This window comes from Populus nigra, chromosome 14 (genome assembly GCF_951802175.1).
Source record: "Populus nigra chromosome 14, ddPopNigr1.1, whole genome shotgun sequence".
Taxonomy (NCBI): domain Eukaryota; kingdom Viridiplantae; phylum Streptophyta; class Magnoliopsida; order Malpighiales; family Salicaceae; genus Populus; species Populus nigra.
This window is the reverse complement of record NC_084865.1, coordinates 5,843,531-5,857,697: the sequence shown is the minus strand read 5'-3', so window position 1 is coordinate 5,857,697 and position 14,167 is coordinate 5,843,531. Positions and strand designations below refer to the sequence as shown.

The window sequence follows — 14,167 nt, the reverse complement described above, 5'->3', positions numbered from 1 at the left end:
CTTGCATAAGCTTATCCTAGCTTCTATCAAGGGATCACCATTATACTATGATGCAATGTCGCTCTAGACTCGAGAGATTTGTATATAATCAGAATCTTAGGAGAGAGATCACATTTTCTTTTGATCCGAATAATAAATGTTGCCAATATTACCTCCATACAATGTAATGCAAGATTTAGGAAGGTCAAGATTCAAGCTGAAGTAGAGTATTAAAAAGACTGCAGCTTTCAATGAACTGTATACTACTTTGAAAGCACAGTATGTTCCAGGAATTCCTAAGGACCGGTACTCGAAGCTGAAGATGGTGATATTAAAGCAGTTGAAGCAGCTATGTTTATTGTTGCAGTTGCAGAAGCAGAACTTTTAGACTTTTAGTTTGTGGCATGAAAATTATACTTCAGCTTACGAAACGAAAGCAAAGAAAGTTCCTGACTGGGAGATATCATTAATTTCATAATTTATGAGCTAGAAAGCAGAAGGAGTAAAAGATGCAGCTACAAGGATTCCTAAATTTTTCAAACTGGGTATTTTTTATTTTATTTTATTTTAATTGCCGAAGAAACACTAATCTGGTTTAACCAAAGATACATTCCCCACTTCCCCACTTCGATTTCATACTTATACGAACTCAAATTTATATACCAATTTATTCTTTAAATAACTCAATTAAAGTTTAACACAACACTAATTAATAACAAAATTAACTTCATAATATAATTTGATTGTCTTGATACAAAAGTTAATATAAACCTCTATTATAAAGCATTAACTAGACATAACAGAATAATGTTAATTAAAACAAAAAATAACATATTAACAAGCTATAAACCTCGGGGAAAAACGAGAGGATAATTTCAACAACTCAATAAGTAGATAACATTCAATATACATATATGAGGTAATACAACAATGAGGAATATATATACAAATATGGCTTTGGGTTCTTATAGAAAAGTTTCTCAAATAGACCCATAACAAGAATATCATAAGATAAAGCTCGTCAAAAAATCAAAATGCAATGAGTATGAGGCTCCGTATTATGGGATGATTAGTCCACGTAGATTGGTGACTCTCCCGACCAATTAGGGTTTCAAATACGATGTCCATAAAAACTAACACTACCCTATTATCATAGGTATTCTGACTAGAATACCATAGGTTCATATCCTAATCAAACAGACAGATTCATATCTCAATAACTCATGACATCAATAAATGAAGAGCTATCTTCTTCAATAAATGAAGAGCTATAACCATCTAGGTGGTGGCCTAGTGGTAAGAGCTTGGGACTAAGGGGTTTGCTCCCTCTTAGGTCTCAGGTTCAAACCCTATGGCTGCTCATATGATGGCCACTGGAGGCTTACATGGTCGTTAACTTCAGGGCCCGTGGGATTAGTCGAGGTGCGCGCAAGCTGGCCCGGACACCCACGATAATCAAAAAAAAAAAAAAAAAAAAAAAAAAAAATAAATGAAGAGCTATCAATTGAAATGTACATAATAGTTCATATCAAATATTTAGTTTCAATAAGTGACCATGTTTAATCATAAATAAGAAATAAATAACAATATAAGAATTACTAAGAATCACAATCAATTCCATATTATAATAATTCAAGTATTTATATTAATCCTCTAGCATATGAAAAATTATCCATTCACCTTACTCAAAAGTGAAAGATCTCGAAAGCATATGTTCAAAGGAATCCTACTAATGTCTTGCGTGTAAAATATCAGGATTATTTCAATACAAAAGATGACATATTCAAAAACGACTCGAAAAGAATGTATAATCTATTTAATATATTTAACTTAAGGTCTAATCCATAACCCTATACATTTAGAAGAAAAAAAACGTAATTGTAAATTGGAATTAGTCTACCCTATTGATCCCAAACATAACCTAAATTGATTCAGCCTAAAAGAATTATCTAACCTCACTGTCAGGTCAACCGATCTATTGGTTCAACCCAACCAATCAACCAAAATCATCCAGGACAAACTAGTCTACCAAAATACAACACACCAACTGGTCTACAGGTTCTATCCAACCGGTGGACCAAAATCAGATAAACCAAATGGTAGACCGATTCATTGGGATTCTAGATACCCGATCACCATCCTCTAAATGACAGATCTCCAAATCAACCCATAATCTTACACTACCAGAAATTTGCTTAACATTAACGGAATTACCGATAGAATAATTTTGTCGGTAACTTGCGGTGATATTATCAATGGACACTATTTCATTCGTAATTCAGTTGTACCGACAGAATACTGTGCTTGGTATATACCGATGGAATTACAGATGGACTATTCAGAATTTAAAAAAAAACTTGGAACTTTTTGCGGGCGATTTTACCGACAGAATCATTGAGGGATTCAAACCCGAATCTCCATACAATGACATGACCAATTCTCCATCAGAATTGCCGATGGAATCACCAACAGAAATAGTCCATCGGTGATTCCATCTACAAAAGTGAATATATCACCACTTAGCTGACTTTCTCCTTCCCTATTTCTCCTTCTTCTTCCCCATCCCAACTCTCCCCTTCCAAACTACAAACAACCACCTCCCCTAAAAAAAAAATCCCCCTCTTCTCAATACAAGGCATATTTCTTTAAGTTTTATGGTCACAGCATCCGTGTTCTGATTTATTATGGATTTTATCATTTTTTGTAAGTAAATCTATTTTTTAAAATTTTAACATTTAAATATTAATTTTAAATGTCAATTTTATTGTTTTTTTTAGTATATGTATTTTGTTAGTGTATGTAAATGTTTATTGTTATTTCTCAAACAAACTTGTAGTATGAATGTATAATTGTGTACTTGTTATGGTTTATTTTAGATTTTGTAAAATTGTGTTTGTTTATAAATTGTTAAAACTTTGTTGAATTACTGAATTACATGTGTTGTGGTGAAATAATTAATAGCTTATTTAACGGATCCGTTTTAATTTTTATCAATGTTATTGCGGAGTTATAATTTCTGTAAATTTATATGTATAAATTTATATGGACATTGATAATGATAATGAATATTTATGAGAAGTTGTAATTAGCTTGTTGGATAATCTCGAGGTAAACCAATATTTTTACAAATTTATTTACCTAACATAGTTAATTAATACATGTTGTCATCATAATTTTATAAAGGTTCGATATAAGTCATGGATGATCGTTCATGGATGTATCAAGATTCACCCTAAGGATTGCGGATGATGGATTATTATATGTAATGGAGTTCAGGGTTTTATTAATTTCGCAATATCTATTCCCAAAAATTTTACTGGAGGCAGTATTAGGTGTCCATGCAGAAAGTGTCAAAATAAAAAGTATTTGCATCCAGATGATGTAATGATGCATCTTCTACACAAAGGGTTTATGGAGAATTACATATGTTGGTATGCACACATAGAATTATTTGTTCGTAATAGGGGTATGGTAGAAAGAGTGGTTGGGTCAACTTCTAGTGCTAGCAACGTGTATGGAGCTACAAATGACAATAGTAATCCTTACATAAATACAGTTATAGATGCAATGAGAATGAATTAAGGTAATGTCAGTCAATGTTCAATCGTAAAAGAAGAACCTAATGCAGATGCAGCTAGGTTTTTTGATCTGTTGAAAGATTCTAATAAGATTATGGGATGATTGCACAAATCATAGTAAATTATCAGTCGTAACACAGGTATTCACCATCAAGTCAAATCACGGGTTGAGTGAGACCAGTTATGACAAAATTATCGAATGGTCGTAACACAGTTGCTCCTTCGATTGACTTGGAAGAAAATTCAAATTTTCATGTTTTCAATTATAGTCTTGTTGATGTTGAACACGGAGGAGTCGAATGTTGTTTTGAGCTCTAGCGGACAAGCAAATATTTTGAAACGATAAAAATCGATTGTACGGGCTCTTCAATACTACAGCTGAGAACTTGCAGGCGGCCTGTAATGTCTCAACCATTGGGAGCTCCCAATCAGTATCGAGTAATCTATCAAAGGAGTTCGTGGCCTTGCAGCAACACACGGCTCATCTCACTGAAAAATACAAGCAAATTATTGGCGAATTATGAACAAAACACGGCTCACATGGCTCATCTCACTGAGAAATACGAGCAACTCTCAGCGAATTATGAACAACTTCGTTAAATGATCATGAACATGACATCACAGAGTGTTGATACATATGTGGTTCCTTTTTGGCCGTATGGTCTCGGGAACAACTAGCCTCCTCCTCCTCCTCCAGCTTCGTCATTGTGCTAATTTAATTTTTTTTTGGAAACACATTCAATTTGTAATGAATATTATTTAACTTTATTTTTTATTTTTGATGTTTAATAAAATTTTATTTGCATAATTGGTGTTTTTTACTATTAATTTATATTATTTATTCTAAATAATTTAAAAAAAATTTAAAAATCCTCACTAATGGTTTTACAGACGGATATAGTTTGTCGGCATTTTATAGAGAGTTAAAAAATATTTACTGGAAATGCCACAATCACCGACGTCTTCACAGACATATGGAGTCCATCGGTATATTTTTGAGAGCTGAAAAATATTTATTGGAATGCCACTATCACCGACGGAATAAATCTGTCGGTATATTTCCAGCGGGATTTTTTTTTGTGCCATTTTCCGTCTTCAAAACCATCGGCAATATATATTTTTTACCGATAGAGTTAGTAATAAAATATGGGATTACCGACGAAAGGCATGTCAACAAACGCTTTCCGTCGGTGATTTAGTCGGTAAAAAATTACCGATGGAATCTGAATCTCACACCTACGGATTCAGTCCGTCAGTAACACTGTGAAATCTTGTAGTGTTAAAAACTCATAATAAATTAAAAAACTTATATCAAATAACCTAGAACACTTCAACCCATCATATCATAATCAATTAATTCATCATGCACATTCAATTCTTCAATTAATCCCTAATAATACAAATTTAAACCCTAAACCTTAACAAAACCAAAAATGAAGGCTAAAACCCATAATTACACTCATTAAAGCATAAATCTTATCTTAAACACATAATCTCTACAGTCCTCTTCTTCTTCTTCTCACTGCCGGCTCTCTCTCTCTCTCTCTCTCTCTCTCTCTCTAATCAGATTTTTTTTTCTTTTTTTTTAACCTCCTATTTATACTTATCTAGCTTTTTTTCAATTAACTAAATACCCTTCATCCATATACACCTAATTCAAAGCCTCCGAAGGACATTGTTGCCTTTTCTTATTTATTCTTTCTCTTTAATTTTCAAAACATCCCAGTTTGCTTGGAACTCAAAGGTGAAGCATGCTCATAAACAGTTTTCTTTAAATTTTGGACAAAATTGTAAGACAACTTCATGTTCTGAAAAAGCCAGTCTCAACTTTAGCTTCTACCTTGCTAGTGTCATGCTCAAGAATCTAGCCACATATCTTAAAGATACAGCCCCCGTTGATCTATCGAAGTAAAAAACCACCTTTCAAGAAGGCAATGCATGGTAGCAACAGATTGATCTTGCCATAATAATCTTGCACGGAATAGTAATGTAATTTCACATTTTCCCATTAAGGTTTCTCTTATTCAATAATTTTGCCAATTGCAGAATTTTTCCTCTCTCAAACTCTTTTTCCTTTCTGCATCAACAAGTAAATTAGTTTGCAAATCGAACTTAACCTGATCATTGACTATGCGGACTCTGTAGATTTTGTTCCTCGTTCAAAAAACACACGTTGGCTTCTTGAATCTAAACTCAAGCACCCATCAAAATCCATGTCCTAAGACAGACCAGCACGTTTACTAATAATGAGAGAGAGACTACCATTTTCTTGGTTTTTTATCCGATGCAGTAACTTAAAGTTAGGCCGACTCTTGTTACAATCTAAAAGGTTATTTAGGCTCCGTTTGTTTACGCGGCTGCGGCTGCGGCTACGGCTGCGGCTGTGTTTTAATTAAAATGCAGTTGGCGGTCATTTAGTTAAAGAAAAGAAGAGGATACTGTTCACTGAATCCCACCTCTTTTATGCATTGAAAACATAGTAATTAAAAAACAAGAATTCATTGCTTTTTTTTACTATTCACGTTAATTGCAGTGTTCAATGAACAGTGCAATAAACATGAATTGTGCATAGTGATGCACTGTTCATGTCAACAGTGCAATTCTCTTGCACTGTTCACTTGCACTACATGAGGTTTTTTTTTTTAGTGTTCTAATTTTTTAATATTTAAAAAAATAGTTTAGAGTGAATTTTATACATGATAATATTTTATCTAATTTTATTACATGCTAAAAAAATTATAGAAACTGTAATTTTTGTCGGATATATTTCATACGTAATGAAATTGTAGATGGTTTCATAGAATAATAAAAAATATTTTATATAAAGCATGTTTTATTCCATGATGTAATTGCAATAGTTAAATCCACAATATTTAAATTTAAAATCATCAATATTAATATATATATATATATATATATATATATATTAATTATTTTATAACCTCAATTTTAAAAGTATTTTTAACCAAACACACTAAATTATTTTTTTTCAACCTCAATTTCAACCATAGTTTTAACCAAACACCCATTTTTTCAAATTAACCTCAATTAAAAATATTTTTTATAAAACAATTTTTTTCAAACCACAACCACAACAGCTACCGCAATATCAAACAGATGCTTAACGTATGCAAATTATTCACTTTGTGAATCTAACGGCACGGCAAGAGTATTTCTGTCTGCTTCTAAAATTATAGGGCATCTGATGCAATAAGATGGGACTAAAATCATTGCACGGAAACCATTTATTAGCTTACTAAATACAATACTCATCAGCCATTAGAAAATATACTCATGAAGGGAAAGTTTGAACTGTCTGAATTCATGCTGGCTAAAAAACACAACACTATGTCAATTACATTAGTTAATCATAGGGGTCAAAATTAGAACACTTTGAAGGGCACGCATAGTTGGAAGGCCTGTCTTGTGGAGCATACGAATTGACAGGAGCAGAGTCCCTATAAAAACCTCAAAGGGTGCGTGACGATAGTATGCCTACCAGCTTACTCATTGCTTCCCTAATATACCAGCTACTAATACCAAAGGCTGCCATGAGATTCACTAAACAATTCCAATTTGTTTGTTTGGCCTTGCTCTTCATTTTGGGAGCTTGGCCTTCTAAGTCCACAGCTCGAACCCTCCTGGATGCACCCATGTATGAGAGGCATGAGCAATGGATGACTCAGTATGGGCGTGTATACAAGGATGACAGCGAGAGGGCGACCCGTTACAGCATATTCAAGGAAAATGTTGCACGCATAGATGCTTTTAACACTCAAACCGGCAAATCTTACAAACTTGGTGTCAATCAATTTGCAGATCTTACAAATGAAGAGTTCAAAGCTTCACGCAATAGGTTCAAGGGCCATATGTGCTCTCCACAAGCAGGTCCTTTCAGATATGAAAACGTTTCTGCAGTGCCTTCTACCATGGACTGGAGAAAGGAAGGAGCTGTAGCCCCTGTCAAGGACCAAGGACAGTGTGGTAAGTGCCTATCCCTGTGTTTATGCGAATGAGATCTTACAGAGGGATACTTTTCTAACCTTTGTTTTGTTTGTGCTGTATCAAAACGTAGGTTGTTGTTGGGCATTTTCGGCAGTGGCGGCCATGGAAGGAATCAATAAGCTTACAACTGGTAAATTGATCTCCCTTTCAGAGCAAGAGGTTGTTGATTGTGACACTAAGGGTGAGGATCAAGGCTGCAACGGTGGTTTGATGGATGATGCCTTCAAATTCATTGAACAAAACAAGGGTCTAACAACTGAAGCTAACTACCCATACAAGGGAACAGATGGCACTTGCAACACTAACAAGGCAGCCATCCACGCAGCAAAGATCACCGGGTTTGAGGATGTGCCAGCAAACAGTGAAGCTGCACTGATGAAGGCTGTTGCCAAGCAACCAGTTTCTGTTGCTATTGACGCTGGTGGATATGATTTCCAATTCTACTCGAGTGGCATCTTTACAGGAAGTTGCGACACTCAACTAGACCATGGTGTCACTGCTGTTGGATATGGAGTCAGCGATGGATCAAAGTATTGGCTAGTGAAGAACTCATGGGGTGCACAATGGGGGGAAGAGGGATACATACGAATGCAGAAAGATATACCTGCGAAGGAAGGACTATGTGGCATAGCTATGCAAGCCTCTTACCCCACTGCCTGATCAGATGTTCCAATATCTAAACACGTGTCATCTACTGCTGTTGATGACTATTTCTACCATGAATTATAACGTGTATGATTGCTCTCTGTAATTTCTCCTTTGTCTTATTTCATATCTCAGAAAGAACTCGTAGAAGCCTCCGATGCTAATAACGAGTCTGTATATGCTATTATTACTGTGTAACATATAAATGAAAACTATCTGATTTTATGTCTTTGCATAATTTCTTCAAGGGAACCATCCTTTACATTCTCTACCTTTTTCACTATGTTCTACAAACTTGCACTTCCATAAATAACAAACAAATAATTGAAAATCCTAAACCATACAGACAAACAAAGACTTGCATTGATATACACCTAAGCAAGCATAATGAAATTCTTAAATTTTGTACATAATTTGCCAGAATGAAATGAAGATGGACTACCTACCAAAACAGCATGTAGAAGACAATTTGATCTCTGTAAAAGTTGTAGCTTAGTGGTGTACTATAACAAGATGTTGAATTGTCGCTTGTAACCAATTCTATATTGTAAGAAAAGAGATCACAGAAAATGTGAAAAGTAAAGGAGCAAACACTTCCATTCAGACCAAAACCAGAAAGCAAACTTGTATTTAGTATTGAATATCCTTTTCTAACAGTTCGTATAACTTCGATTGTATGTAAAGAACAAGTACAAATGAAAAAATGAAAGTAACTATTTTCCGGCTGTATTTGACATCTATTGAATAAAAATGAATTAATTCTATGAGCTGTATAATGTGATTCTTGGAGAAAAATAAGCTGGGCTAAAATAATTGCCTCCATGGTTTCGGTTAAGAATGCTTGCAATGAGCAAGCACATAGTCATCTAAAAACTGGCTGAGCTGAGTAGTATACAGTTTTGGATCATTTCTGAAATGATCAACATGAGGTGTGAACACAAAGTTGCAGGCCCTAACCTCATGCCCAGCTCGTCGCTGCTTCTCTATAAATGATTCCACAGACCCTGCAGGAATGACTCTATCTGCAGAGCTATATATATACAACTGTGGACAGCTTGGTTGTCCTGATGATAATAAGCTTAGCACATCCGAGAGCCTCCTGCAATGTAATAATGAAAAGTTATATAAGCTTCCAGTCATGGAGAATCTATCAATGGTAATAATGATAAGAATTACATTATTAAGCATTTATCAACGTATGGTTTCAGATGTTTCTTTTTTTGGCAAGAGGGTATAACCTGTTCACCATAGGAATGTTCAAAATCACATCAAAGAACATCTCCAGAACAGCTAATAAAGCTGATTCAGCTATGGCAGGCTTGGGTTCCATGATTGTTTTGCTGCCAACTAATACCTCCATATCTGACTCTTTTGAGCTTGCATGCACTTTCGTAGCAACACTATGCTTTTTCAGAAAAGCTGCAGAGAAACCTGATGCCCAAACCTAAACAAAGGGGAAAAAAACCATATGGACTCAGACCCGGAAGACTAAAGAAGGAGAAAGAGAGTATCCCAAATAACGATTTAAACTGAACATGAATAACATTTTCATCATATATTTGAATTTTGATCACCAATAACATGGTCACATGAAGGAAAGCACAGACCCTGCAGATAATATATAATCAGCCAAATGATAGTTCAATAACTATACAAAAAGGCTACTGATAAATTAGTCTGCAAATCAAAACACCATCTCCTACCCACAAAGCAAAGATGGAGGTGGTACAGAGTGTGTGATTATCGGTAGCATGGCTGTAAAGTGTAAAATGACAGTTAATTCATGAACTTAATGAGTAAAAAGAAACGATTCAAGGTTTTCAAAGGTTTGCCAGCTACAACAACCATAATCACAGCCAACAGTTTCATTAAGCACAGCTAAACATGCTTGAAATAATACAAGACATGCAGAGGATAAAAATAAGAATTCCATCCCCTTCCTGATATCAATAATATGTTCTTGTTACTGTCAAAAACAACAAAGGCAACTGCAAGCAGCATTTACCTGAGGGTCAGGGGCAGCGACAGGGGCAGAATCCACGATGCAGCCCCTGATCCTTCCCATTAAAGAAAGATCCTGCTTCTGAAACTTCTCAAGTATAGCTCCATAACTGCAAAAAAGTGCATCACACCAAGCATGTCAAGCCAAATGGTTTCACAAGGAACAAAGAAAACAAAATGGTTAGTGCAGAAGCCTGAGAGAGAGAGCTTTACGTTAACCATCCAGTATTGCTGAAAGTGTGGAAAACTAAGTTCTTTCCATCCTCTTCCAACCAATCAGCCAGGTGGGTCGCAAGCAAGTCAATGTCCTGTTCTGTTTTCCCACCAACTTCGTAACTAAGAATCTCGGCCAGTGGAAAAGTAAAAGTAATGACATGGAATCCCCTCGAAGTATACCACTCAGCATATTTATTTAGATGTTTCTGCTTTGATCCTAACCACCCTAGCAAAACTACCACTGTCCTAGACTTTTCTGATGAACAATCAGATGATCCAGAAACATCAATAGTACTCGGCTCGGGCAAATGCCATCTATATAATATATCAGGAGAGGATGGAGGAATAGTGGTGGTTTTAAATGCACTTGATTTTGGCCCTTTGGCCAACTCCGCAGATCGATACAAATTAACAAGAAAAGGAGAGGAAGCAACAGACGAGCCTAAAGTATTGGGAACAAAATTTTGGCTCACATCCAGAACTGGGAAGCTAACATTAGGAACAGGCACCCGATTCGTAGTTACGAATGACAAATTTGCAAGCTTAGAAACTGAAATGTGAGAAACCCAAGAAAATTTTGAATCCTGAACTGAATTAGACAATAAAGAACTTGACTGTTCGGAGGTAGAATAAGTATCAGATGATCTAAAAGATTGGAGTTCATCGGAAAATTCAACAGAAACAGAAGCTAAAGCTGCCACAGCTGCTGCGATCACTGGTCTTTGAATGATTCCTGACAAGGAGCCCATACTGAATACACAAGAAGAAAATCTCTCGTAAACAAACAATCCTATATCACAACGATCTAAACAAAACAAGGCCAGGAATTCAGTCAAGGAACTGAATTTCAATTTTGGTCACAACCCAGATAACCAAACATAGAATGTTAAACAATCAATCACCTGCACAATACTTAGAACAATTCAATGAAAACCAAAACCAACAATACCAAACACAGATATAAATATCCACATTCAAATTCACGAGAAAAACATGGAAGCAGACAAAGATGGAATATTCTATGTTGTTGTTTACCTTATTCTTTGTAAATGGTCTTTGAATTTTGTTCTCGGGCTGTCAAAAATTGTTCTCTTTTGACAGCCCAATAGATCAAACGTTAGACACCAGCCAAGAAGCTTCCTTTACCAATACAAAACGCGTTCCTGCTAGCACAAAATAGACAATTTCAACATGTTAATTATTACCTTAAACCAATTAGCAAAACACTAATAAGTGACAGCATGACCAGATGGGACTAAACTATGTTTCCAAATTTGGACAGACCAGTGAGAACATGCCACCAGGTACTGCATCGTGGATTTTTTGCAGGGATGGTGATTGATAGATAAGTAGTGATAGATTCCTTCCGGTGGTCTATGAGACCATGGATTTTAAAAAAAATTATAACAGTAAGTTAAAAAATTCAGTAAAATAATTATATTTGAAAAAATTTATTAAAAACCATTATTTTTAAATACAACAAGATAGTTATCATGTTTTAGAATAATAATATTTAAACTTGTAACTTTACTGTCATATCTGACACAACTGATTAGTCATTAATTTAATTGTATAAATCAATAGATTATTTCATATCCAAATATATTTTATGAGTGTCAGTGATGCAGTTAGGCTTGTGATAATGAATAATTTTTAACAATCAAATATAAATTTATCATAACTATATGAAAATCTATCCAAACATATTACATGAATATTTAACAAATGTATTTATGGATTAGGAAACATATTTAAATCCAAGAAAAGGTCTAATTGTGTCATACTAAAATTATAACTCAAAAATACTAAAATTATAACTCAAAAATATCATAATTTTTTATATAACTGTTGAATCGTTCTCAAATTTAAGTTTATGGAGGGCAGACGTTGTTTTAGTTATAATAATTTTACATATAATAACTATGAAATCACTACTTTAACCATCAAATTTTTAAATTTTAAAAATATCATCTTATAAGATTTTAACAATTTTATAATTTTTCTTATTATTTTTAATTAATAAACCGGTTTAACTAACTATTTTAAACCAGTTAATTGAATAGTCCTGAATGTAATTAATATCAAGATTTAGAACTACGAAATCCAGAAATATAATATTTTACCAAAAAAATTTGTTATTATGTTAATTCATTATTATTTTTTATTTTATATGTTAATTATTCAATTTGTGCACCAAAGTGAGAATGATTAAGGCATCATTTAAAATTACATTTCAAATGGTATTTTATTAAAATTTAAAAAAAAATTTAAAATTATTTTTTTAAAATTATTTTAATATACTAATATTAAAAATAATTTTAAAAAAATAAATAAATATATATTATTTTAACATAATTTCAAATATAAAACATTTTTAAAATTAACTGCTCATAAATTTGTAATATATATATATATATATATATATATATAAGAATCGGAGAAAGGGAGGGTGAGAGGTAATAAGGGTGATGCGTCTGGGTAGGATTGGAAAATGAATTAACTACCACCGGTGGATCTAAAAGGCGCTAAGGAAAAAAAAAAAAAAAAGGCGCTAAGGAACACGAGGATGCCATACAAAATGACAGGTCAAGACTCAGAAGACAAAGAGACCAGAACATGAAAACGACTCTTTTGCCCTTAATTAGCTTAATTGAAAGCAAGTCGACTCGGCCTGACTCGAATGAATAACTCAGAATTCTTGTTTAAAACGAACTCAGAATTCTTGTTTAAAACGAAACTTTCTTTCAATTAAAGAAAACAATAAAAACCCAATTGGAAATACAATAAATAAATAAATAAACTTTAGTTCTTTTGCTAAAAACAAAAGCTAATGCAGGGCCATTGAAAGTGATGATTAATTTTAAAAAAAAATACGAAAACAGATTGAAATGTGTAGTTTTCTTCGTTGGATTTGCTAAATTTTGCTCAAATTTTAATAAAGATCCAAACAGTCAAAAAAAAGAAAACCAATCAACACAAACAAGAAAAATAAAAGAAAGAAATAGTATAGAGAGAGAAAACTGACCTGAGAGAGGCAATCCGAACGGCAAATTTAGTTTGCTTCTTGTTTTATTTAAAAGGGAGAGAAGAGAGAAACGAGTGCCCTTCCGTGAGAGATTTCTTGTTTTTATTTTTCCGGAGGTTTTTGATTCATGGGGATGTTGGTGGCTTTGCTTTAAATATGTTTTTCTTGGATGCTTTGAGGTGGGTGGAGGCTTGTAAGATGGGAATGGTTTGTAGAATATCCAAATTGGATATTCCAACAAAAGATTCTGAATGGAAAGAAGAATTGGAATATGAAAGGAGGAGAGAAGGTTATTTTCTCTTTTGCCTTTTTATTAGTCTCTTGGAATCTTTTCCCTACTGTTGGAGGAGTCGGATGACAAGAAATTTTATTACTCTTCTACCTTATTTTAAAAAACAATTAATAAAAAAATTAAATTAATATTTTTTTATATTTTTATATTATTTTAATATATTAATATCAAAAATAATTTAAAAAAATATATAAAAATATTATTTTATTATATTTAAAAATAAATACTTTAAAATACAATATTTACTACATTCTCAATCACCTTTAAAATTGATATAAAATTTAAAATTTCAATGATTCCTTTCTGCATTTTAAAAAAAACACAAATATCTTAAAACATATTTGTTTTTATATTTTAAAAATTATTTTTTTTATTTTAAATTAATATTTTTTAATATTTTCATATCATTATATTATTATATACTGA

General features: G+C 33.3%; 2 protein-coding genes across 2 annotated transcripts; one reads left to right on the top strand and one right to left on the bottom strand.

Moving 5' to 3' along the window:
- The first annotated feature begins 6,917 nt into the window (after positions 1-6,917).
- Positions 6,918-8,438, top strand: LOC133672525 (senescence-specific cysteine protease SAG39-like). The gene is made up of 2 exons (XM_062092958.1): positions 6,918-7,541; positions 7,633-8,438. Exons 1-2 carry the CDS (start codon positions 7,049-7,051, stop codon positions 8,220-8,222), a joined length of 1,083 nt encoding a protein of 360 aa, XP_061948942.1. The 5' UTR covers positions 6,918-7,048; the 3' UTR covers positions 8,223-8,438.
- Positions 8,439-8,806: 368 nt separating this feature from the next.
- LOC133672524 (uncharacterized) lies at positions 8,807-13,750 on the bottom strand. Its single transcript, XM_062092957.1, has 6 exons — positions 13,450-13,750; positions 11,460-11,587; positions 10,422-11,174; positions 10,213-10,318; positions 9,446-9,651; positions 8,807-9,306 (listed from the first exon to the last, which is right to left on the bottom strand). Exons 3-6 carry the CDS (start codon positions 11,171-11,173, stop codon positions 9,039-9,041), a joined length of 1,332 nt encoding a protein of 443 aa, XP_061948941.1. The 5' UTR covers position 11,174; positions 11,460-11,587; positions 13,450-13,750; the 3' UTR covers positions 8,807-9,038.
- Positions 13,751-14,167: the final 417 nt, after the last annotated feature.

Excerpts from the sequence above, each read along its gene's own strand:
- LOC133672525 (XM_062092958.1), top strand. The coding sequence starts at position 7,049 with ATGCCTACCAGCTTACTCATTGCTTCCCTAATATACCAGCTACTAATA. Across the intron at positions 7,542-7,632 it reads CAAGGACCAAGGACAGTGTG|GTTGTTGTTGGGCATTTTCG; the intron begins GTAAGTGCCTAT and ends ATCAAAACGTAG.
- LOC133672524 (XM_062092957.1), bottom strand. The coding sequence starts at position 11,173 with ATGGGCTCCTTGTCAGGAATCATTCAAAGACCAGTGATCGCAGCAGCT. Across the intron at positions 9,652-10,212 it reads TCGCTGCCCCTGACCCTCAG|GTTTGGGCATCAGGTTTCTC; the intron begins GTAAATGCTGCT and ends CCCTTTGTTTAG. Across the intron at positions 9,307-9,445 it reads AACATTCCTATGGTGAACAG|GAGGCTCTCGGATGTGCTAA; the intron begins GTTATACCCTCT and ends ATTACATTGCAG.